This window comes from Sarcophilus harrisii, chromosome 3 (assembly GCF_902635505.1).
Source record: "Sarcophilus harrisii chromosome 3, mSarHar1.11, whole genome shotgun sequence".
Lineage (NCBI taxonomy): Eukaryota > Metazoa > Chordata > Mammalia > Dasyuromorphia > Dasyuridae > Sarcophilus > Sarcophilus harrisii.
In genome coordinates, this window is record NC_045428.1 from 418242538 (window position 1) to 418270360 (window position 27823).

Genomic DNA, 27823 nt, shown 5'->3' on the forward strand with positions numbered 1-27823 from the left:
TTGTAGATGTATATCTTTGCTTCTCTAGCTTTATATTTTTCATATGTTGAACAATGGTACTTTTTTTTTTAAAGCAGATGCTCATTTCCCCTCTTATTTTAACTCATTATCTAACAATGTCACTGACTATGGTAAGAGAAATTGAGACATAGAGATCTAAGGTTAAAATTATGTCATAAGGAAATATCACTTGGGTGATGTAGGTCCTTTATTTTTAGTAGGAATAGAGTAGGATTAAATTGCTGAATTCTAGGCACCTCATGGATTGAAGGAAGTCCTCTATCATATTACTTCATAGCATTTCTAAGTTAAATCCGAAATTAATAGTACAGTGATCAGCCAGGCAATCAAAAGATAAAGTGTGGAGCTTATTCAGTGAAGAGTTCTTTAGGGCCTTTTTACACTTTAGTTAATCTAATTTTTTGTAAGAATAAGGAAAGGCCATTTAATATTTCCATTCCATTTGCAAAATGGGAATAATTTGCTTCTTAATTGACAAATTTAGTTACCTTTTCTCAATCCTCAGATTTTTTTTTTTTACTTTTTTACAACATTTAATGCTTTTTGACATCTTTCTTTTTTAGGTTACTTTCTCTTTGATATTTTTCCTATTGTTTGATTAAAAGCTTATTGGAGGAAGGATCTGCATTTTTCCTTTCTTTGTATCTTCAGAATTTAGCACAGTGCCTGGCATATAGCATTTAGCACAATGCTTGATAAAATGTTTTTTGATTGATTAAATGCTCTTTCTTATTCTTCTTTGCTCATTCTTCATACCATGCCCACAAATTGCAGCTATCTCTAAGCTTCAAAAAACAACACAGAGCAACAAAAATTAGGCCATTACATTTCTCTATTTGGCAAAAGAAATTGAAATTGAAATTGAATAAGTGCTTTAATGAGCAAAGTAAGCATTAGAATTATCTTCTCCCCTTTTTGAAAAGAGAAGGGGAAGAAAAGGAAAACTATATGTCACAGTTTGGTATCTGTTCTCTCAATGGAAAGTTAGCAACCACTATCCTATTCTGACCATCAAAGAGGGGTGTGGTTGGCATTAGAAACTTAGGCTCAATTTTTTGTTTCTCTGTTGCTACTTTAGTTGCTGCTTCATCCATTCAGTCAGTTTACAGGCATTTGAAAGTTACCTGCTATGTGTTAGGAACTGTGCTAAGTACTATGGACACAAAGAAAGGCAAAAGATTGTTACTACTCTCAAGGAGCTCACAAACTAATGAAGGAGACAACATAAAAATAACTGTGTACAAAAAAAAAACACTACATGGAGGATAAATTAGAGATAGACATGATAGGCACTAACCTTAAATTGAATCAGGAAAGGCTTCTATAGAAGATAAGATTTTTACTGGGACTTAAATGAAGCCAGGGAAGCACAAGGTGCAAATGAAGAAAGAGAGAAGTCAAAGCATAGGAGATAGGCAGTGAAAATGCCCAGAGTGTGGAGATACAAGTTAAGAAACAAATAGGGAGGAGCTCCGTGCCACTGGATCTCTGAGTATATATAGTGAGATAGATAGAGGGGATTAAGGCATAAGATTGTTAGGCTAGGAGATATCCAAGTTATGAAGGACTTTGAAAGTCAATGAGAGAATTTTATATTTGATCCTAGAGGTGATAAGGAGCCACTAGAGTTTATTGAACAGGGATGTGACATTATTAGAGTGTGTTTTTGCCTCTTTTTGTAGACCCAGTGCTTAGCACAGTACCTGGTACATAGTAAATGCTCAACAAATATTTACTAACTTTAGAAAAAAATAAGTTTGATAGCTAAATGGAGGACAAACTGAAGATTTGAGCCAGGAGATCAATTAGAAGGCTACTAGTCCAGGCAGGAGTAGTCCAGGCATGAAGTCATGAGACCTGTCTTAGTATGGCAGTGTCAGAAGAGATAAGTGAAAGTAAAATTGATGGAATCTGGGGATAGATTGGACTCCCTTGAAAAAATGCACTGCTATGTTGCTACTTCCACCATGACCATCATTTTCTCCAATGGCTTCATATTCAGTTTTACAAACTCCTGGTCCAGAGGAACTTTTCACTGAAATTCCTCCCTTTTGAAACTCCTCTCAGTCATGTTTCTTTTTGACATTTTTATTGTAGCAAGTTTATTTATTTTTAATACATATTGCTTTATTAATCATGTTAGGAGAGAAAAATCAGAGCAAAAAGGGGAAAACCATTGGATAGAAAGAAAAAAAAAACCAGGATTTCTAAAAGAACTTTTTCGAGATGATTTGGATAGCTCAAGTCTTTTAAATATTGTATAGGTAGCTTGAACTGAAGCCTATTTTAATTTAAGCAAATTTGTTTAAGGCAAACAAAAACTATCATCATCTGTGTCTTTGGGCAAATTATTTAACTCTTTCAGACCTCAGTTTCCTCAAGTGTCAAATAAAAGTTACAATCTAAAGCCCTAGTCTGTTTCAGATTATGTGATTATACTCTGTATGGTTATATGATTACTTTTTTGATCTAGGAGCTGTGTTCAGAGTTGGAATAATTTTTTTTCAGAATAGCCTGTAATTTCTCTCTAGATAAAAGCCGAAAAAAAGTGAAATACAATATATTGGGAAATTCAGTTCAGCAATCATTTATTAAATATCACCTTTCTTCCAAGAACTATGCTAATCTCTGGATATCTGCCTTTAAGAAGCTTTTGGAGGAACTAGCATCAAGATGAAAAGTGGTACAAAGTATCTACTCATTAAACCATTGTGTGATACACCACAGTTGATAGGAGATACAAGACACTTCTTGGCTTTCAGGAGTTAATAACTGGAATATATCATAATATCTAGAAATCCTTTTGCTGATAATATGTTCCTTGTCTCCATTTAAAAATTAAAGAAATTATTTATTTGAGTGTCATGAAAACTGCCAATATGAGAATGGCAATTGTCTTTCTCTCTGACTTCTTGTGAACACACAAACTTTGCTAAAGGGTCTGTTTTCCCTGTGAGTCGAATGGAGAAATAATAATGTCTGTTTTATATGCAAAGGGAGGAAAAAGGCAAAGCAAGTGAATTAATTTTAAAAATTAATTTCATTTAAATTCATTTAACATGAAATTTATTGAAATAATGGTTACCAAATGGAGTGCTTTGGTTGCCACATATATGCCAAGTAATCCAGACTTCCAAAGTCTAAGAACCTGCTTCAACTTCTGATTTAGTAATGTCAGGAGTGATTTAAAGTTGGTTGGTTCTATTCTGATTTAGGGACTTTAAATCTCTCAGACCTCCTTTCATTTGCCATAGCTAGTTACACTCTTGTTTGGGTTTTAGAAGTGGATTTTTAGAGAAGCTGTCATCCTCAATCCAAGTTTTCACTCAATTCTTTTATCTTTCAATGTAGACATTTAGAAGGGGTAAGATAGAAATTTGGGAACCAGTCTTTTTAATTAGGAGAGAATATGTATAGTAGTTTCTATATTATTTTATATCCAAATAAACACTGTGGGAAATGAAGAACTACTATTTGTAATGATGTTTGTGAATGATATATATTTTTGGAAAAGTGAACTTCTAAAAAAATAGAAAAATTAAACTTTCTTCAAATCTAAATTCATTAAAAGTGACTTGAGATTAAATGAGTTGATCTGAGATTCCATTTTTAGGCTGGTAACATTCAACAGTATTGTGAAATATTTTCACATTTACTTGAAAAACCTAAAAAAAATAAGGTTGATGTGGCACAGTGCTATTTTGCACATCAATTAAGTGTCTTTTTGAGCATAATTTCTGTTTCTATGATTCTGATTTACTCCTGAAAGTTTTAGGATATATAGTCTTAGATAGATTAGGCAATATTATCTGTTGTAATTTAATAAGGTCATAAAAATTTCAATCTTATAGCATTTTCTCTGATTTCCCAACTCTAACATTTTAAAATTTTAAAGAGAATATATGATTTTCTTTCATATAATAAATATATGGCAAGATAAAATATTTTTAGCATTGACTGGATATACTTCTGAGCCTTTAACTATTTCTTCAGCATTGAAATCTAGTGAGTGGCTAGTTTTTTTTTTTTTTGATGGGATTATAAATTCTTCTTTTATCTACCAAAGTCTGACTCCAGGTCTGTCTTTGTGATATTGGTTCTCCTGACCTCCATGCTAAAAAACCTGTCATATAAACCATTAGGAGCTAGATAACTGTATCCAAAGAAGATGAAGAAGTGTCTAGCAAGTAATGCAGCAATTAAAATACTTCCCTGGGTCTCTCTTTACTCCTCTTCCTCCCAAACATACACATATCTTTTAAAATTTAGGATGCAAATAAATATTTGGGGGGAGAGGGTCCGGGTTCAGGCCAACAACTGTTGGAGGAAAGAAATAGCATTTATGAAGTAAATCCTGTGTGTCAAGTTCTGTGCCTACTATGTGTCAGACATTTTGCTAAGTGCTTTATAAATATTATCTTACTTGATCTTCTCAACAATCCTAGGAAGTAGGTGCTGTTATTTTCCCTGTTTTATATTTGAGGAAATTGAGTCTATAATTTGCCCAGCATTACACAGCTGAACTCAATTTTGAACTGTCTTCCTTCCTCCAGGTCCAGTGCTCTATCCATTGCACTATCTAGCTGCCCTATTGTCATGCCCATTCCTTTCTGGGGAAGGTGATGCATAGGAAAGACATTTGCCACCAGCTAAGCCTGGAATCAGGGACCTGAATTCTAATATGGCCTCAGACATTTACTAGCCACATGATCCTGGGCAAGTCATTTAATCCTGTTTGCCTCAGTTTTCTTATCTTTAAGATGCTCTGGAAAAGTAAATGGTAAACCATTTCAGTATTTTTGCCAAGAAAACTCCAAATGGGGTCATGAAGAGTTGGACAACATGAAACAACTGAAAAACAACAATAACCTGTTAGTGGTTGTGGCAGATGAATAGTTTCCTCTCTTCCTAAGGCCAATCTAATGTTGACTATGAGGTCATAGTTCTGAATTACCCTCATAATATTCTCATTGATGTCTTTTCTCTAGATTAGGTAAATGCTCAGAAATCCCCACAAATGGGTGTGTGTGTGTGTGTGTGTGTGTGTGTGTGTGTGTGTGTATGTGTGTAGGGATTAAATTTTATCTCAAAATTATAATGCTAATTTGTATTTTGTACATAGGTCTTTTCTTACAATAACTCCACAGAGTAGTATGGAACAAGTTTATTTTCCTCATTTTTCAAGAGAAAAAAAGAAAAACAGAAGCTCAAAAGATTTTTGAAGGAACTTAATTGTCCAATGTTATATAGACAGTAAGTCGTAGTCCTGGCACTTGAAGTCAAGTCTTTTATTTCATGTCTTTTTAAAACCTTTTCAGCTAAAATATTTGTGTTGTTTTGGCCAAGATTTATGAGTATCACACATTATACTTTTTTCTTTCTTCAATAACACAAATGTTCTGAATTCCCCATGAACATGGGGAGGGAGAGGAGAGAGAAGCCATTAAAAAGGAATAAAGAAGAAACAGTACATTGAGTTTGTTTTAGAAGTTCTTATTGGATTTCTTGTGGGCCAGTTTTAATTTCTTTTACAAAAGGCTGAGGCTTTTCTACTTGCCTTAATGCAATTCTAACACTGATGTTACATTGTTACTTTTTATTAACTTAAATTCTAAATTCAAAATAATGAGAACTGACATACCGAGTAGATCGATTTTCTTCTACCTTTTTAAAAAAATAATTTTGTCTTTAATAGTCTACTTAAAAAATACAACCTTAGGGATAAGAAGGAGAACATGTATCCAGTTCAGATAATGAAGTCAATGTATGTAATTAATATTATATATAAAATAAATAGAATTAAAAGGAGGAAAGGGAATAATTAGTTCACCAATTATTATGACTGTTCAAAATAACAACTTTTTGATGAAGAAAAAAGCCCAAAGATACACATATTGAAATTAATATTCCTTCCTGGTTCTGATGAGATGTTCCCACTCCCTGAAGTTACTCTTCCCAGTTCAGTCCCTTTATTTTACAGAGGAGGAAACTGAGATCCATATAAGTAAAGGTATTTTCCTAAGAGCACACAGGTAGATAGAAGAATTGAAATTTTAATTAAGGCCATTTAGCTTCCCATTCAGTGCCCTTTTTAAGAAATAAATAATAGCAAAAAATCTAGTTAACAGTTTAGTATCTAATTTGAAATATTAGACAATTAAAAACTATTGCTGTTTCATGGTCATCTATTTGTCCTATTATTTAATAAGAATGACTAATTTAGATCTGGCTATTTGTAAGATTTTTTCCCCCTCTAATTTCTGGTGCAGGTGCAGGGAAGATAGTAGCAGCTGTGTTTAAACTTCCATAAAGATCCATTTTCTGGTCATTAATAATATACATGTCTATGAGTTTAATGTTTATATTAGATTCATTTGCTTATACAAACAGAAAAGAGAACTAAAAGGTCTAATACAGGTGTCAGAGGAAGGGAAAGGGGAAAGATACTAAAACTGTCTTGCAAAAAGCTAATTTAATTATAATTAAGATTTGATTAGTGTTCTATTTAAAAAAATCAATTGATTGTCCTCATATTCTAATTTATGAAAATATGTTTTTTCACTGAGAGCATCAATTTTCCCCATTAATTGTTTAGTATAAAAAGTGTATACCAAATGGATATTCTGTGTAAGTAGAAAATACTTCAGATATCAAGTTAGAACTCACAGGATCTATTGTACTCAGTGTTTCCATCCTCTGAAAATATCAGGGAGCTCTCAGTTGATCTGGAATATAAGAATTATTTATGAAGTGTTTTAAACCATTATCAAGGGCTATTCCATTTTATTTGTTTTCACTATATTCTAAGATTTTAGATAAGGGAGTGATTTAAGTACTATTATTATGCCCTGTACATAACCCAAGACCTAATTACCAACATTTTTTTTTCTTTATAAAATTTTTTATTTACTGTAATAAATAGTTCTTTATTACAGCACCAACTATGATTTTGGCTTTAAAATATTTGTCAGGGGACAACTAGATGGCACAGTGGATAGAGCAAATCTGGCCTCACATATTTACTAGCAATATTTAAGTCACTTAACCCTGATAGCCTTCTCCCCAATTTAAAAAAATAGTTTTAGTTCTATATGAATTTCCCTCCAAGTAACATTTATTAATATTTCATATACTTTTAACTTCATCTTTGTGGGTACTCCTTAGATGCTTATTATAATTTTCCCATACCTTAGTAGGGAGTTTGAATTGATACTGCTGTGAAATTCATTACCTGATAACTGGTGATAAGCCCCTTCATACTGGGTTGTCTATTAGTGGACCTCCTCAAAACTTTATTACTTTGTCTTCTGCTGGAATAGCTTATCACAACCAAGGGTCATTGCCATGTCATGATAACACGTTAAGTGTTTAATCAAGTAGTGCCTTATTTATGAAAAAATCAGGAAGAAACTATGTTTTACCATGTGTATCACTGTAACATGAGATTGATTCTGAGATCTTCAAAATCAGAAAAAGCATATTCTTTGGAAGGTATGATGAGAGATTGGTTCCAACAGAAGATCTGCCTAAACATTTGAACTAAGGTCTTCTTACTAAGTATGTAAAGGCTTGTCATCAGATTAGTCATTAGATTGTGCCTTCTATATCAATACCCCTGAAAAAAAATAGCTGTCAGTCCTACAGATTCCTTGTACTTCTGTGATGATGGTTGTAATGATGGAATAATAAAAGCATAGTTAAATAATGGTTGTATTTAGATATGATTATCATTTAGATATTCATTAGATATTATTGAGATCATATTATTTCTATTTTATCTATAAATATGAATTTAACTCTTGTTCATTCAAGTAAGAGATGTGTGACCAAAAAGTTGAAGACTAACTGAAGGAACAAGCATATCAATATTTCTATTCTTGGTATAAATGAAGTAAGAAGACATAGAGAAGACACAAATTAATGAAAAGACTGATTACAGGTTCTGCTTGGTAAATAAATAAAGGACTTGTCAAAGTTGGTTTCATCATTTGTCCCAGTGGATTTGAGAATATTATTTCATAGGATGTTTTGTAATGTTGGTCTTACAGCACTTGTTATGGGATAAGCAAAAAGAGACCGTTATGAAGAAATTTCAGCTAATGTGCCAAATCTGTTGCAGAGGATGAAGAAATAGTATAATTCTATGAGAAACTTAACAAGAATCTTCAACCAAATCAATGTATACATTGGTAATAGAATACAAAGCTAGGCATTGGGAAAGGTGGCAAAAGGATGTTGGAAATATTGTTCAGGGTTAATAAATAAATGGAAGAGCCAATTATTTGTAAACTACCCATGAGTTTCATATTTGCATATGATTAATCTGTTCCTCAAAATGAAAAGAGAAGTCTTAGACACAGCAAACCTAATCCACCATCTCAAAAAAAGTTAAATGGACAATAACAGCATATAGGAAATAACTGGTTATTAGTGTGGGAGTAATTTCTAAGCTTTCTAAATGCAGTCATATCATTAACTAGTAAAGGGTAGAGATGAGAAATAGAGAGTATAGGTAGTTGCAGAGGCAGGGGAGGGGAGGGAATATCTCAAGTTGAAGTTAATTGATTTTATTTCTATTTTTAGTGGGATTTAACACATTAAAAAGTGGTTACCACAACAAAGAGGCCAGAATGCCTCCAAAACATCTTAGCCAGTAAATATCTTCTTAAAAAATGAAAAGACATAAATCATCTGGATTTTGACACCTCAGGATTGATGTATTATATTAAAAAGTGGAAACTGTACTTCAGAAAATAAAGGTAGCAGGAGTAGCTTTACTAGATCAAATGCACACACACACACACACACACACACACACACACACACCCCTTTACTAGATACAACACAGTTTTGAGACATCAAATGGACTGATTTTCAAAATATCTGAAGGGAAAGGATACAAAACAATGGGAAATCATAACAGGATTTCAGAAGACATCAGCAACAACCAATCCATTTGATGGTTTTCAAGATATTTCATTTAGATACAATGCTGGAATTGAATTAGAAAGATGATTTCAGAATTTTGCCTCAACACAATGTCTATGTGATCCTGGGAAAGTCATCCTTAGTTTCTTCATCTGTAAAATGGAGATAGGGTTGTTATGATGATCAAATAAGATAATGTATGCACAGTGCTTTGCAAATTTTAAAGAGTCATAAAGTGCTAGCTATCTACTTTCTCATCTTTATAAAACCCTTATAAGAACATATATACATTTTTGATAGTATACTTTATGAAAATAAGAGAACAATCATATTTTCACAGCTGATTCTTTAGAACAGACCAGATTTCCACAGTCGTACAATTGATAGAAAGTTATAAAAATATGAAAGGTGTCCTATATAGTGTTTGAATTGGAAGAGGTTTTTCCTACAGATGTGAGGTCTTTCTCAACAAACTATTTGTTGATTGACTCAAGTCCTGAATACAACAGGTCTTCCCTATTTAATTTCTAATCACATAAAAGCTCACCCTAACAGTTATCTCCAGAAAACAAACAGATAAACAAAAAACAAATAGACAAAAAAAATTGTATTGCTTACACTATAGCATTCAGTTAGGTGGGAGCCAATTGAGTTATTTCATCAATAATAAACTTTAGAGAGGCATTGCATACAGAAAATTAACTGAGTCTAAAACTGAAGAGGAAGAGAGAAACTGAATAGCATTTTTTATGAAAGCAAATTGCTTCCTGAGAAGATCCTTTTCTTTTAACTCTATTAATTTCCTTGTGGTGGTATATGATTGTGATTGAACATCACTCCCACTGAAGAATCAAAATAGTGAGTTATCTAAAAGGCAGTAGAGAAATGTACGGTGAGCATGTATGGCTTTCAGCATGTTGCCAATGATGCCATAAATCAAAGAAATAGTACCACAGATATCATCAAAGAAATGTATGAATAGAAAAGAAGCTAGGCTCATAATGTAGTGAGAGAGTGAATGGTGGCAAATTCATAGCTCTGGTGCAATATTTGTATTGATGAAATATTAAAAACAAAACAAAAACCTTAGAAGAAAGCCTTTAGTGCATTGAGTAGATTCTATTTGGAAAATTAATGTGAATATATGGAAAATTGCTTAGGATGAGAAGGTATGGATGGATTGCCATCGACATTGATGGTGAGAATGACCACATCAATGAGATAAATTTAACAAATAATAGAAAGAGAAATCCTAAAATAATGTATGCAATTTGGCTTCATTTTTCTGGATGCACAGATTTTGCATACTATTTACAAAATTCAATATACTACAGATAAATATTTGAAAGGCACTCTGTGATTTAAATATTTTTAGCTTGCATTGATCTTCAATTAAGGCAGAGTTTTATCCACTAGGTTGATAGTTTCTTTGTAGATAGGTACTGTGAAATATTCATATTTGTATCCTCTATAGTTCTAGAATACATATTATTTTGCAAAGAAAAGTCCTTCAATAGATATTTGTTGAGTGCAAGTTACCTACTGCCCTCTACCCATAATTATATCAAAAATAGAATTTTTTTGTATCTTGATAGTGTCTGTATTCTAGAGAGCCTCTAGCATATTAGCTCTCTGGAGTCCATCATGCTTGGAAAGAAGAGTCTTGAGACATTTTCCAAGATTACATGGATTTTTATAATATTGGAACATTCCTGGCCTTTGCCAATGAAGATACATAAGGCTGTACTTTGATGCTGTTCATAAGTTTTGTTCAAATAAGGAATATATTCTAAATATGTACACATATATTGTATTTAACATATACTTTAATATGTTTAACATGGATGGGACTACCTGCCATTTAGGGGAGGGGGTGAGGGAAGGAGGGGAAAAGTTGGAAAGAAGTGTTTGCAAGAGTCAATGTTGAAAAATTACCCATACATATGTTTTGTCAATAAAAATTGACAGTAATAAAAATAAAAATAATAAAAAACAAATAAGGAATACATTCATATTGATAATTATGAGATAGGAATACTAAGCTGTTTTGCTTTATTAAATATTTCTTGCATTAATATTCACCATAAATTGTTTTCCTTTTTGATTTCATTGCTCTGATTATATTATATAGTTGTTAATGCATTTTTTTAATAAAAATGTAATTTTGCTTGACAATTGGAAGTGTAAAAAGAAAAAAAGAGAGGACTTATTTTCTGATCCCTCCCTATTTTATATCTCTTTATAAATCCAGGACAAAGACACTAATGCTTTCTCACTGCCTAGTATTTGTTTCATTTATTTAAATGCATATTTGTATAATGTAACTTCTGCCAATGGTACAGTATTAATAATTAGCAGCCAAATTACTATAATTTAAATAACATAGTAAAGTAGAAAGAGTAGTTGGATTCAAGTGCCCTAAAAATACAGTAAAACCTTTAAAAATGAAATTGAATACTTCAATGAAAGCTGATAATCTCCTAAAAAAAACAGTAACACTAAAAAAAAAAAGGCACAAAACATAAATACAACATACTTAGGAAAATTCTAAAGGAAAGGCAGCAGACATATTTAAATAAGATATGTTGGCTGGGAAAGCTTCAATCAAACCTCTTCACAACAGAATAGGGTGCAGCCCATTTTAGTTGCTCAAATACTGTTTCCTAGCACTTCATGAAAGCCAGTAACTTAGAAATGAGAATGTTCATTTGGGCTAAAGGAACTGGAGACACACAAACATGGGAAAAGGTAACTAGTATGTTCAAAGTAAATAAATAAATTGAATGTTGGTTTGTAGGTAGAAAGGAGTATAGTAGATATAGAGCTGGAGTATCAAGGACAGCTGGGTTCAGATCCTACCTCTGAAACATTGGCTATATGACTCAACAAATCACCTGGTCTTTCAGTGCCTCAAGTAATTCTAAACTATAACATGCGATTTCTGTTGCTAGTAGGATTTTCCTTTTTTGGAAGTTCATGATACCAGTTAAATAGGAATGATGTAAAAAAAAAAAAAGAAAAGAAAAGAAAGAAAGAAAAAGTTGTACATTGGGACACCAAGGTGGTAAATGAAGTAAAGGGGATTATGTTTAACCTGGGATCTTGACCTTCTTTTGAACAAATATTCAAAAAATTGCATTTTAATATGATTGTTTCCTTTGAACTCCTCTATGTCTTTTATGTAATTACAAATATTTTTCTGAGAGGGAGTCCTTAGGTTTTGCCAGCTGCCAAAGAGGGAAATGACACAAAAAGTTTATGTTTTGAACAAATGAACAGATACTTTAAAAAAAAGAAAGTTCACCTCTCACTATGTAAAATCAAAGCATTTTGGATTTCAATATTTTGGCATTCTATATCATGAGGTATATTTGCATTTGATTTGTTATCTTTAAAACTTCTCTGTTCCCCTTTTCAGGACTGAAGTGTGTGTGTCTGTTGTGTGAATATTCAAACTTTACCTGTCAAACTGAAGGAGCATGTTGGGCCTCAGTCATGCTTACAAATGGAAGAGAAGAGGTGATCAAATCCTGTGTCTCCCTACCTGAGCTCAATGCTCAAGTCTTCTGTCACAGTTCGAATAATATTACAAAGACTGAATGCTGCTTCACAGATTTTTGCAACAATATTACCCTACACCTCCCAACAGGTGAGTAGTGTCTTTTTTGTTAATACAGAATTTCATTTCCTCATCAAATTACAATGATAAAAATAGAAATAAATAAAGTTTTGTCAAATAATTCTTTTTGGAAATACAAGATGGTCAAGAGCTTGCCTGTGGTTAATTTCAGGAAAATTTTGTTTTCCCAACAATTTTAATGTCAGAATATATAGGTAGAGTATACTCTCCTTGTGAACTGTTTTTAACATATTTTTTGTAGTTAAGTTAAATTCAAAATTCTTTTAAATTCTTTAAAAAGAAAGAAAATGGTGATGGTGGTAAAATCCAAGAAGGTATTAAAGGATGAGGATAAACTTTAAAAAATGATTTTCAAGCAATTTTTGGATATCTAATTAATTTTCTTCCTTTCATGTTCCTTCCTATCCATCTATCTTCAAATCAGTGAATGATTTTCCAGAGAGATGGTCAGGCATGGAGAGAAAAGAGAATCTGCGATTGATACTTATCACTTTCTTAAATATCTCTGTTCTATTCGGATTTATTTTTGTTTTCTTATTCTTCCTATTTGCTGAAAGCTTAGTCTTGACATTAATTTCCTGATAGATGCTGTGTGAATTTGAAATGATCATGGGTTCATGTCACACTATGTTTCTGTTGTTGAACATTCTTAAGATGTAACACATACACAGAATTTATATTCATTAGGAACTTACAAATTGAATCTTTATAGCAAATTCACAGATTACACTTTGGATAATCATACTATCCCTAATCTACCTTGCTACATGACTCTTCCGCAATAAAGACTGCCTGTTGTTCTTTCTCTTCATAAAGTTCTACTGAAATCATCTTTCCTGGATTCATTCAATGAATTAAGCAAAAAAATATTTGTTAAACAGAGCTATGTGTCAGAGCAAGTACATACATACATACATATATATATATATGTGTGTGTGTGTGTGTGTGTACAGTATAAATATAACATGAATAAATATAAATGTAAAGTGATTAAAATACAAGATACTTGGAGAGGAAGGACATTAGCAATTGTGGAATTATGAAAAACTTTATGCAGAAGATGGTGCTTGAGCTGTGTTTTAAAGGAAAACTGAGTCTCTGAAAGAGAGCTTTCCAAGTATAGAAAATGAGCCAATGCAAAGCCATGGAAAAACAAGATAGAGTGTTATGCATAAGGAAGATAGAGGCCAGTTTAGCTGATGACAGAATATAAGAGGAGAAAGTAGTATACAGTGAGAATAGAAACATAAGCTGGAGCATGATTATATAAGCTACCGGAATTTGCATTTTATCTTCAAGACAATTGGAAGCTAATGATATAGATTATTGAAGTCTCACAGCCATAGTCTATGAATAAGGAAAATTACTTTGGAAGCAGTGTTTGTGATGGACTAGAGTAGTTAGGGATTTGATACAGGATACCACTTAGTGGGCTGTTTCAATAATCTAACAAAGATGTAATGAGGTCCTGAACTAAAAGTAGTAGCATTGCGACTAGAGAGAAGTTAGAGGGATTAGATATTATAGTAAGAAATTGCAACTGATGGAATATATAAGGTAAGAGAAAATAAAGGATTTCTGATAATTCTGAAGCTATAAACCTGATATGATAATGGAGCTTTCAACATGTGTAAGTGTGAAAGAGGAAGTAGGTTAGGTGGAAAAATAATGAGTTGACTTTTGAACATGTTAAATTTGAGGTGTCTTCAGATTACTTAATTTCAAGTATCCAATAAGCAATGAGAGAGATAGGATATATATTTCCCTGGAAATATCTGCATAGACATGAGAATTAAACCACGTGCACTGATAAAGTGACCTAAGAGAGAATGTAGAGTAAAAGGAGAAAATTTAGCTCTAATCTTGGGAAAATAACCACAATGAAAAGGAAAAGTGATCAGATAAGTAGAGAAGATTTGTGTCATGAACATCCAGAGAAGAGAACATATCCAAAAAGCAATTGTAATTAATAATGCCAAATTCAATGGATAGATCAAGAAGAATTAGGGCTGAGAAAAGACTATTGGATATGGTAATTAAGATATATGATCATTAAATTTGGAGAGAGGAATTTCACTTGGTTGAAGGCCAGAAAAAAAGTGAGACCAGAAAGAAAATTGCAAAGGATTGATGAGTAAATGAGAGTAGAGAAAGCAGAGATCATATGTGGAGAAAGCTCTTAGTTTCAGAATGGGAGAAAAGATTGAAGACTTTGAGTGGATGGTAGGGCTTAATGAAGATCTTTTAAAGATGATGGAGACTTGGGCATGTTTGAAGACAGTAGGGAGGAAGTAACAGAAATGAAAAGGTTGAAGACTTGAGAAAGAAAGAAGCTGATTGAGGATCAAGTGTTTGAGGTTGAGAGATGGGATATTGTATACAATAGCCTTATCATGAAGGTTCACCTTACTGTCAGAAACTGTGGAAAAGAGATTATAATGGTATGGATTGATGCCAAGGGTTTTGAGAAAGACAAAAGGCAAAGAGGGAGCTACATTAAGTGGCCATAATTATCTCAGGCTAAGAAATAAGGTCCTTGACTAGTTTGAGGAGAATGGAAAGGTGTAAAAAGCTTGAGGAAGAAAGAACAAATTTGTATAGCTTGTTTGAGAAGTGAATGGGGGGGGGATCAATTAAGGAAGATTAAAAGGATTGCCTTACCAAAATGATAATGTAGTTAAAGGATAAACTGCACCAATTTGAAATGTACCTGTTGGCACAATAGTGGGACTTTCTCTTCTCATGTTCAGCAGTTTGGAGGAGACATAGTAAAAGAAATTCAGTGCTGAATTTTGACAAGATAAGAGCTAGAACAGGTGACAAGGAATTCAAAGCAGAGGGCTTACAGTTGAAATGATTATTGGTAAATTGGTAAATTTTGGTAAGGATGGAGAGGGACACAAATAAAGTTAGAGTCGGGGTAATATCTAAGAAAGTACTTGGGGTGGAGAGACTGGATATCTCAGTGAGGTTGAACAATAGGCTTAGGAAGGTTAAAACATAGGAACAATGAAATGAAAGGAAATTCTGATGATGGGAAGATCAGAATTCCTTTCTAGAGAACACTTTTGTTATCTGTAAGAGATCTAGTATCTAACCATCCTTATGTCTGGCCAAGATGGAATGAAGGAGTAACTGACCTCGAGTCTTTCCCATAAACATCTTTTTAATATTAGCACTCAACTGGAATTGATGTTTGGCAGGAAAACATGACAGTTTCTAAGGAATAGGAAATGTATATCACAGAGAGGTCAATGGAGAGATATCTGTGAACAATGGAACAGAGTGACTAGGCTACAACATAACCCAGTCAGGAACTGTCAAGAACAGCACTAAAAATTGTTGTCAATGAAAATATGATAGTAAATTATGATAGGCTGATCATGAGGTGTGGGTAAGTAATGACAGGCAGACAAGCCAGAATGTTCTACTTTTAGTCTTGTGATTCAGGAGAAAGCATAAAAAGCTTCCAGCGGTTTGAGTGGACTCCCCATGGTGAATTGATAGAACAACCTGGATTAAGAGATCTCTTTGAACTTCATTAGGCTGCTCTTCAAAAAGCTAACTCAGGGCATTTAGGTAATGCAGTGGTCCTAGACTTAGGAGAAACTGAATTCGAATCTGACCTCAGACACTTGACACTATGTGACTCTAGGCAAATCACTTAACCCAGAATGTCTTTTTTTTTTTTTTTTTTTTTTTTTATTTAATAGCCTTTAATTTACAGGATATATACATGGGTAACTTTACAGCATTAACAATTGCCAAACCTCTTGTTCCAATTTTTCACCTCTTACCCCCCCCACCCCCTCCCCTAAATGGCAGGATGACCAGTAGATGTTAAATATATTAAAATATAACTTAGATACACAATAAGTATACATGACCAAAACATTATTTTGCTGTACAAAAAGAATCAGACTCTGAATTATTGTACAATTAGCTTGTGAAGGAAATCAAAGATGCATGTGTGCATAAATATAGGGACTGGGAATTCAATGTAATGGTTTTTAGTCATCTCCCAGAGTTCTTTTTCTGGGTATAGTTAGTTCAGTTCATTACTGCTCCATTAGAAATGATTTTAACCCAGAATGTCTTGCAAAAAAAAAAAAAAAAGATAGTCTATTACACAGCATTTGCATCATGAAGAACCTGATAGAATTTAGCCTTTAAGAATCCAATTTACCTCCATGACATAAGGAATCAGAATAGATCTTTATGAAGGAAGAAAGTATATACTAAATTAAAAGGCACGTGCTTATTTAATTATAGAAGAAAGACATACTTTGACATGGTACTGAATTGAGTCTGGGATCCTAAGAATGAGTGTTTCTGAGTCTGCTAGTTACCCCTACTTTGTTTCTTTGTTTCTTTGTTTCTTTCTTTTTTTTTTTGACTTTAATTATTGTGACTCACTGAGTTAGCTGTCTGAATTGCAGAATTTTCATTTACATTCCTTAATGAGTCAGAGGGGAATTACCAGTATTATTACAGTGCCCTTTGAGTACTGATTGCATGGGGAAAACGTAACTGTGTTGTCAGTTTCTACTTAGCTACTAAATAGCTTACAATATTCATGGGTGTTAACAGTTTTTAGGATGTTCATAAAGTAAGCTGGAAATTTTCCTATGATGCAAAACCAGGCATCTTGGTCTATGAATAGAGTGTTGGACTTGGAATCAAGACAATCCGGTTTCAAAACCTGCCTCTGCCTTTAACTATGTGATATGGGGCAGGACATATACCCTGAGCCTCAGTTTCCACAATTATAAAAAAGAGGTGAGATTATATGGCTACTAAAGTCACTTCCACTTTTAGATTTATAGGCCATAGAATCTCACCATTCTTCTACTCCCAAGTCTTTATGTTCAAGGAACAGAAACAATTAGAACAATTAGTCACATAATCAACTTAATGAGGAGAAATAGATTAGTCTGTGCACTGGGTGTACCAGACAGGCAGCTGGTTGATAGAATATTTTTACTTTATAAATAGTTTATATAGATTATCCTTAATCTTTTTGTGGGTGTCCTGGATCCTTTTAGCTGTCCGGTAAACCTATGGATCTCTTCAGAAATGTTTATAAATGCATAAAATAAAATTCAAAGAAAACCAATTAACTTGAAAATCTTATATAAAAACAAAACAAAACAAATAGAGTCCAGCTTTAAAACTCCTGCTATCAAGTCCTTTATTTTTAATCTGATGTCTCAGTCTCAGGAACTTAGCTGGAGGATTATATTTCATTTGGTTATGCTCCAAATCTCGGTCTTAGACCCTTCTGGTCTGCCCCAGGCCATGGTCAACCATTATGCAGTGCTAGCAACGCTGAGCAAATGTCCTGATTTTAGACAAATTGTGTCTTTAGACAAATACATTATCTTTCAGGTTATCTTTCTTCTTCCTCACTTCTGTTTTCTCCTTCCTATGAAAGAAAAAGGATTTACTGGTTTTCTTATTGCTAATCTATCATTGAATGCCTTTCTCAATAACCTAAGAACATTGATCTACATACAATAGTACCATTTATCCCACATGTTATAGAAAAAGCAGATTCCATAATGTGGAAGGATTCAGACTGGATCTGAAGTGTTGATGGTATAAAGCAGTCCATCCTCTGCCAATATGAGTTACCTTCTCTGCAATTTAGCATTTTAAAGATGTGCCTGAGGAGCTAAGTGACTTGCTTAGGTCACATAGCCATCAAGTGTACAGTGACTCACTTTCTGGCCATCTGAATAAGGGCCATTAACTGAATGCTATAAATACATTCAGAACCTGTTTCCTTACTACGTGTATCCTCATTAATGTATGGATTTATATAGACAGGTTTCCCCCTTGCAATTTCTTTCCCTACTACCTACAAATGTCCCAATTTCTCCATGCTTCAAATACCTTCATCACCTCAAAATGTCATCTTATCTCTTCTCCCTTTTGTACCCAAGCTCCTTAAAAAAACCGTTTGTGCTCATGGGCTCCACCTTTCTCAGCTTTTGTTTATTACCTTCACTCTCAGTCTGATTTCTTAAATCATGACTCAATAGAAACTGTTTAGGATTACTAATTATACCCCCAAATCCCTCTTGACTATCTATAATACATGACACTCTTTACCATTCTTATTTAATACAGTGGAAGAAAGGTCAAAAAAAGAAGGTGGTTTTTAGAAATTTAATTCAATGTGCACTTATTAATTGCTTTCTACATATTAGAAACTATAAAAAAGATAGCTGGGTGGCATATTGGATAGATTTTTGGATTTGGAGTCAGGAAGAACTGAGTTAAAATTCTGCCTCAAATACTTACCGATTGTAACCCTAGATAAGTCACATAACATATGCTGCCTCATGTTCTTTATCGTACAATTGGGATAATAACACCTGCTTTCTAAGATTATTGTGAGGATAAATCACATTTGTAAGGCAATATCCAAACCTTAAAGCACTAGCCTTATAAATGCCTTACAAATCATCATCATCATCACTATGGATATCATTAATATTGGGGACTCAGAAGAAAACAAAACAAAATGCACCTCATCTTTGCAGGAAGAACATATGTAAACACAAAGTATATACAAATCAAATAAAGAATTATGGGTAGTTGCAGAGGAATAATTGAGGGAATTGGGAAATATCTTATGTAGGAGATAATACTTGAACTGAGCCTTGAATTGGAGGTGGAGATTTCAAAAGGTGGATATGGGGAAGAAAGGTATTACAGGCAAGGGGAATAGTCTTTTCAAAGAAGGGGAGTTGGAAATATCAAATGGATAAGTTCATTTGAGTGTATCATGGAGCTCATTTCAAGGAATAATAGCTAACTAGTCTGACAAGATAGATTGAAACCAAATTATCAACACTTTAAATGCCAAAAGAAAAATGAGAATTTTATCTTAGAAGTAATAGGGAGTTTAAACCTATGCTTTAGTAATTACAATATGATACCTTTGTAAAGAAGGGACTGGAGAAAGGAAAGATTGACTGGAGGGGGAATATAATAATGAAATATTATGGTCTAAGTAAAAGGAGATGAAGGTCTGAATTAGTGCAATGGCTTTTTGAATGGAGAAAGGGGAATTGATATGAAAAATATTGTGGTTAGAATCTCCAAAATTTAGCCCGTGATTTGGTTTTGTGGAGAGGAATCAAGAATGACTGGAATTGTGCAATGGGTGGCTTAGAAGGAAGAGGATTGGAATTTCAGAGAAGCATAATGGATTCTATTTTAGGATAAGCAAAGCTGGAAACTCCTAAGGTGATCCAGATAGGATATGAGAATTTTTTCTGTACAAGGAAGATGTAGATGTGAGAATAATCTGCATAGTGGTGACAATTGAACCCATGGAACTTATTCAGTTACCAACTAAGATCAGAATCCTGGAACATTCCTTTCAATAGTGGGTGGGATATATATTGTGATCCAGCAAAGAAAATTGTAAAAGAATAATGAGAGAAGTAAGAGGATAATCACAAACAGTCTCATGAAAACTCCAGGAGAAGAGGTTATCTAGGAGAAAAGGGTTATCAACAGTTTGAAATACTGCGAAAGTCAAAAAAGATATGATCTGAGAAAAGGCTTTGACCTTTAAGAAATTAAGAAATCATCAGAAATCTTGTACAGGACAGTTTTGGTCAAGATATAGGGGTTAGAAACCATATTGTAAGGGTTTGATAAGTGAATGGGAAAAGAGAAAGTGGAGGCGATGATGTAAGTTATCCATAAAAGAAAAGAAAGATATAAGATGATTGCTTGAAGAGATTGTATGATCAAACAACTTTTTTTTGAAGGATAGGGTAGTTTTGGGGAGTTGTAAAAAATTCTAAACTTAACAAACAAGAGAAAAATGAATATTTACCTATAAATAGCATAACAGAAGGAAAGGATTACATTAAACTGCAGGTTTCTGTTATGCATGCATACCTTTTTTTTCCCCTTTAAAATGTGTCATAATTCAACATGTAACTTTAAAAGCTGTCAATTGTAATTTTTTTCTGGACTTCCTTCTGTTCTCTTCTGTGCATTTTTAAAATAAAAAGATGTTACAGTGACCCTTTACTTTCTTTTTTCTTTACTTTCTTTTTTTGCTACCCTATCCTTCTTACTTTTCTTTCATTCCCTCCCCTTGCCAAAAAAAGAAAAACACTAATCTTGAAAAATATGCATAATCAAGCAAAATAAATTCTGATTTTTGTTATTTTAAAATATATGCATTACCCCGTCATACCTTTCAGACCAGCTAAGATTATAGAAAAAGATAATGATAAATGATAATGTTGGAGGAGATGTGGGGAAGGTGGGACAATAATGCATTGTTGATAGAGTTATAAACTGAATTAACCATTCTGGAGAGCAATTGGGAACTATACCCAAAAGGCTATTAAAAAAACTGTGCATGCCTTTTGAACCAGCACTATCACTGCTTTTATCCTAAAGTGATTATAAAAGAGAGAAAATGATACACATGTACAAAAATGTTTATAGCAGCTCTTTTTGTAGTAGTAAGGAACTGGAAATTGAGTGGAAAATGGGTAATGGCTGGATAAGTTATGTTATATGAATATAATAGAATGTTATTGTTCTATAAGAAATGATGAATAGGCTGATTATCAGAAAAGCCTGGAAAGACTTATATGAACTGATGCTGAGTGAAGTGAGCAGAACTAAGAAACAATTGCACACAGTAACAACAAGATTATGTAATGATCAATTGTGATAGACTTGGCTCTTCTCTGAATATGGATCAAAGCATAATATTTTACCTTTTTTTTTCTTTCTTGTGGCTTTTCCGTTTTTGCTCTGATTTTTCTTGTACAACATGACAAATATGAAAATATGTGTAAAAGAATCATATATACATATTCATGCACATACATATATATGTATATATTACTTTTCCTCTTGGGTCTATCATTTTTCTGTCAGTCTGAGTAGAATACTTTATTGGTCATCTGGAATCAAAGTTGGTCATTGTACTGGTTAAAGCTCTTAAGTCTTTCAAAGTTGTTTAATTTTATAAATATGTTGTACAAGTTATTCTCCAGGTTTTCTTTACTTCACTCTGCAACACTTTGTATATGTATTTAGATCTAGATCTAGATCTCTTCTTAGTTTTCCCTGAATCTGTTCATTTTGTTATTTCCATCTCATTTATATGCCACAATTTATTGAACTATTCCCTAATTAATGGTTATACTTTAGTTTTCAGTTTTTTGTTATAAAAACAAAAACTATGCTATAGATACTTTTATATATTTCGTTCTTTTCTTTGATTTCTTTGGAATTTATAGACATAGTAATAGTATTGCTAGGTTATAAGGTTTAGTCTAAATCAAATGATTTTGGTGATATTGTTCCAGGTTACTCAACAGAATGGCTGCACCAATTCTTATTTCTGCCAAGAATGTATTAATGTGCCTATTTTTGACTTAGAAATGTTTGCAGACAGAAGGAAGGGAGTCAGTGGATAAAGACAGATGAATGGTTAATGAGAGAAAGGAATCTGGAAGAGGGATAGACTGAAAGTATGTGGAGTGGGCTGGGCTTCAACAAGGTAAAGGATCCCCTTCTTGCTAAGACTTGAGCAATGGCAGAGAAAATGGGTAATGGTTTGGGGATTTCTTTGCATTTCCAAGGTAAGAGGTAAAGTCTACAATGATCTGCTTGGCATCTTGGGTCTATGGAACCTGTAATCCTAACAGCTGGGGCTGTTTACTCTTATCTGTTGAATTAGGCTATATCTAGATTCAAACCAGTGTTACACCAAGATAGGGGAAATAATAGGAAAAGTTAAGTTGTTCAGCTTTGTTAGCTTTACTTCTGACTCTATTATAACTGTGTACTCTTGCTTCCCTTATAAGTAACGTCTTCTTGTCTTGAGTTAAATTCCATGTGTGGTATCATAATTTCCTTGAGATTTATGTCTGTTCTTACCTCCCTATCCTTCCCACCAATCCCAAGTACTTCTGACCCCTATCCTCCATATCTTTGGCTGGATTTTCATTTGACATTTGCATTTTCAGAAATATATAGTTTTTTTATTTTCTCTAAATATAAATCATTAGTGTAAGCTTAGAAAAATTTTATTATATTCATTGAATTGAAGATAAAATAATATATGTTTAAAGTCTCAAGAATTTGATGTTGTCATTTATTTGTAGTTGAGTGTTTTTAGGTAGAAATTAGAGGTATTAGTAATGACCTATTATCTTTTTTTTTCACCTCTAAATAACAGGAAAACTTTATTTGATGTTATGATTTTTTCATTTCACACAAAACACTAATTCACATACATGTTCCAATTAGTAATATACAGGTTACGAGCTATCATTATCTTGCCTGGATTTATCATGTTTAAAAGAAGGTAGTGCCTCAAAAAGAGCCAGTTGTGCTAGTCTGGCCTTAATTATCAGGTTTGTTAACAGTGCATCAAAATTATAAAAATGAAGAATATGGAGACTGTATATGTCTCAAACATTTTTACCATGACCTGGGTCTTGATAGTGATTTTAATTCAAATTTGTAATACAGTACACATTATTATCCCCAGAAACCAATGGCCAGAACATTCTATGGGGTTTAATACTGAAGTGTTCAAAGAATGACCTATCATCTTAACTTGCCAAATAATTGTTTTAAAATCTCTGGTATTTTATTTTAAATTTCTTTCCTTTTTTCATTGTTTTTCCTTCTTATCACAGTTTATTTTTATGCTTTGTTACCAACACAGGTTAGAGTAAATTAAAATTATCTTGATTTGTTTATATTTTAATTTGGACACAATATTTATTTAAATATAAAATGTGTATTTATTTGTTATGACTTTAGCATAGTCATTATAGCATAGAGATGTTCATTTATTTTTGGAGGGAGAGAGAAGAAGAAGGGGAGGAAGGGAAAAAAGGGAGAGAGACACAGAGAGAGACAGACACACAGAGACAGATATACACACATAGTAAGAAAGAGAGAGAGAGACAGGAGAGAAAGGGGGGGGAGAGACAGAGATAGAGATAGAGACAGAGAGAGGCAGAGAGAGAGGCAGAGGCAGAGAGAGAGGCAGAGGCAGAGAGAGAGACAGAGGCAGAGAGAGATTTTTAAAAAATGGAGGGACATGGTCAAGTCAAATAAACCACATAATGACTATGTAAACAAATGTATCTCTTTCTACATACCTTGAATTTACCACTTCTTTGTCAAGAGGTGGGAACATGCTTTATTGTAAATACCTTTGGTAATATGATGGAGTTAAATCTTTAAGAGATATTTTTCATATAAATTACCCTCTATCCTTCTACTTCATTTTATATCAATTCCTACTATCCAAGTTTTTCTGAAATTTCTTATAGCACAATAAGATTATATTGCATCACCATGCAGTAATTCAACCATTCTTGAATTCATGGGTAATTCCTTAGTTTCCAGTTTTTGCTTTTCTTCCCCTCATTCTACCTCTTCAGGATCAGGAAGTTTGCTTTGCTTGTGACTCTTTTCTCTCTGATATTATCCTTCTTGTAACTGCAATATCTCTATACCATATCTCTATCCTTTCCTGTTAAATTTAATATATTTTATATCAACTGTGTGCATGTGTGTGCATATGAATACATGTATTCAACTCTTCATTGGGTGGTTCAAATAAGAGTGAGGTTAAACTTGTACTTGTTCCTTAACTTTTTCTTCTATGTATTTTCTCATCACCCAGATTATGAGAAATAGCAAGTTTTACTCCATTCTTCCTTTTTCTACAATAGTATATCACTCTTAGCCACTTATTTCTTTCCCCCTATAAAAATCCCTAAACACAAACCAATCCATCTCCAGTTTCTCAGTTTTTCCTCTCTAATTCCCTTTATTCTCTTTGAAGACATTAAGATTCTTATTTCTTTTCTTTAGATTATAATCTCTTTGAGGGTAGAAAGTGTTTTTTTTTCCTCTTTTTTGTATTCACAGTACTTAGCACAGTGGTGGCATATAGTTGGTGCTTAATCAATATTTACTTATTGATTGATTCAAATAGAATACTAGCTCTGCATCATCATTCATCCCCTTACACTTCTTCAAATAAATTTCTACCATTATACTACAGGTTCTTGTCAGCTCATTCCTGGCCTATTGCAATAGATTGCTGGTTGGTCTCCTTGACAGAAGTCTTTTCTCACTCCAATCCATTCTCCACTTAGCTGCCAAAGTGATCTTTCCTAAAGGTCAGATCTGATCAATAAATCCATAATAAATTTCAATGGCTCCCTATTACTTTTAGGATCAAATATAAATTCCTTTATTTCACACTCAAAGCCCTTCATAACTTGTTCTACCTCCCCTACCTTTCCAGTTTTCTTAAACCAGAGGTAATTAACTGGTTAAATTCTTCTCTCTCTGATAACAGTTACCAGTGAACATTGTAGGCACTTCATTAAGCAGAACAACATAGGTAGGAAGTACATTGTACAATGGAAAGAGCCACTGGTTCTGAAGGAGTCAAAGGACCTGAGTTCAAATTCTATTTTAAATACTATCTATATCAACATTAGAAATTAATTTAGTGTCCCTGGCTTCAGTTTCCTCATTTATAAAATGAAGGGTGAGTTAAATAGTCTCTGAGATATCCAGCTCATTGCACCAGTCTGATCTAATTTTTCTTCCACTCAGAACTTTGCTGGTTTGGATCTGGTTTACTGGCTCCCCCTGCTGTTTTATTTTTCCTCCTTCCTTGATTAGATTGTTAATTTAGAGCCAAAGAAGCCCTTGAAGGTCCTATAATCTATTCTTATCTTAATTTGGATTCAGGCCCTTTTTCTCCTTCTTGACTCCTTGAAAATAACTTAAAGCTCTGTTCTAAGTTCTTAAAGACTTTTAAATTCTAAACTCTATACAGAAATGTAAAAGGAAATTAAATAACAAAGGGAACAGTTGAATGTTTATTGAGTATTTATGGATAGAATTTTGCTCTAATGTTCCCTTGAGTTATAGAAGTATCTTCTGGATAACTCTTTCCCAACCTTTACCAGAGTGTAAATCTTCAGATATTATCCTAACAACAGACTGAATATACTACTGTGGTCAAACTTATCACCAGAAGGCTGGCCAATTAGTAATGAATTTTTTTGGGGGGGGGACCTTAGGAATAAAAGAACCAAGATAAAATGTAAAATGGCCATCAGTCTTGTGTTTCTTTTTGGTTTCTGCAGTGATTGTGGTAGAGTGATAAAGATGGGGCACATAAAGTTCTATGAATTACACTTTTTAGACTATTTTTAAACATTAATTTATTAATCCTTACCCAGTCACTAATGAGTGAGTATACTATTGGAAGATCTGATGCATCAAACTTTAAAAAATTGTTTAAATTTTATAAGAATAAGAACCATTCTCCAACTGACACATTTTCAAAAGATATAGGCAATCCTATGAAAATAAAATAGTTTATATTTGCATGGTGTTAATATCTGAATGTTGACAAGCAATAATATAGCAACAATCCCACTTTAGCCAATTCAGCTCTCAAATAGTAGATTACTAACTTAATAATTCATCAGATAATTGTCCCCAAATTCAAAACTCAAAACAAATAAATTATAATCCCAAGAGATTTCATCTCAATAGCAAGTTTCACTAATCAGATTTTAAATCCTAAACTATCCCATGTGCCTGTAGAGCAAGAAAGCTATAGATTTTATTCATTAAACAATGAGACTATAATGCACTTAATAAATGTTAGATAATTTGCTGAATAGGTTTTGAAATAACCACTTTCAGAGAACTTGCAGTTAACCAGAAATCTAACAAACTTCTCTTAGAAGTTCCTTACATTGCTAAGAGGTAGAAACTTTGACAGAGCATCACAAATGACTTTGCCTTAAAACAACCACAGACTTGAAAAATAAAAACAAATATCCAAAATAAATATTTTTAACACCATGTAGATATAAACTATTCCTTTAAACAATAGAAGCACTTAATGTTAAAGTAATTTCATTTAACTAGCAAGGGAGGGAATGAGTTCCAGTGACTGAGTTTGTTTTCTCACTTCTGAGAAGCAGCCACATTCAATGAGGGAAGAATAGACTAAGCCTCACTTTTTCAAGCCAACAGATCTTTCCCTTTCCCCTTCCCCCATGCCTAACTCTACTATGCTTTTTGATCCCACTTCTTATGGCTAACTCTTTTAGGATGCTAAGTCCCTTTTAACATTTAGCCTGCCAGCTAAGGGCAGGTACCAACCTTGTGGGGTATTTCCTTTCTTCTGGCAAATGGCAAGTTCCACTAAGGAACTTTCTCTTTCCATCACTAATTACTAAAACCTCTTTCTAAGCTCTCCCACTTTATTTCATATTTACCATTTCTGGCATCTATTCTATCCCTCCATTTTTAGGGCCTAAAACCACATCTTTTGGTGCCAGCCAAAACATCCTGTTCCTCTCTGTGCTTTTCAACATCTCCTGTCTCTCTCTATCTAACAACCTATCATATCAATAATCCTTAACAGTTTTAGGTTTCAATATTACAACAATAACCCCAAACAACTTAATTAGCAATTTCATAATTTTCATAAATGATAGCCAAATAGATATAACATAATCCATCACAAAAGTGGATAGGAATCTCATGTGATTTACTGTCAATTTTCCAATTTTAACATACACACCAATTGAAAACAATTATTTTAAAATCAGTACTTTAGCTTGTGAGATTCTAACTGAATGTTCGATTTAAACTATCAATAACTTTTGCAAATCTTTCTTTTCCCTTGTTTTTGAAACAAACTTTTTTTTAAAAAAATTAAGATTCATAATGTAGGTAATATCTAAAATATCTGTGGACCAAATTTCACAAAATTTATACATATGTCCAGCATAACTGACTAAATTTTAAAGTATAACTCATAATTTTGACAAAGTATCCAATATACAATTTAGAAAGCAACATATTTCGTCTAATTAGAAGATACAAACATATGACTTCTTTAGGTAAGTTGCCAGAGAACTTTGTTTAAATAACCATTTTTTAACTTAAAATCAAACAAAATACAGATTTAAACTTCTAGTAGCAATACTATACAATATCGATACATACTTATTTCTAAAATCCTATTCAAAAATGCATCAACTGAAAGTAATTCTATCATATACCATTATTTTTTTTCTGAGTCAATTGGGATTAAGTGACTTGCTCAGGGTCAAGAATTGTTAAATATCTGGGATTTGAACTCAGGTTCTCCTGACTTCAAGGTTGGTA

The 27823-nt window shown here is 33.0% G+C and overlaps 1 protein-coding gene across 3 annotated transcripts in view; it reads left to right on the plus strand.

Moving 5' to 3' along the window:
• The window catches only part of ACVR1C (activin A receptor type 1C), a 90599-nt gene that overhangs the window by 28589 nt on the left and 34187 nt on the right, over window positions 1–27823 (plus strand). For all 3 annotated transcript variants that reach the window (XM_023499220.2, XM_012544727.3, XM_031960647.1), the window contains exon 2: window positions 12368–12598. In XM_023499220.2, the coding sequence (XP_023354988.1) occupies window positions 12368–12598 (231 nt within the window). The remainder of the gene's footprint in view (window positions 1–12367; window positions 12599–27823) is intronic.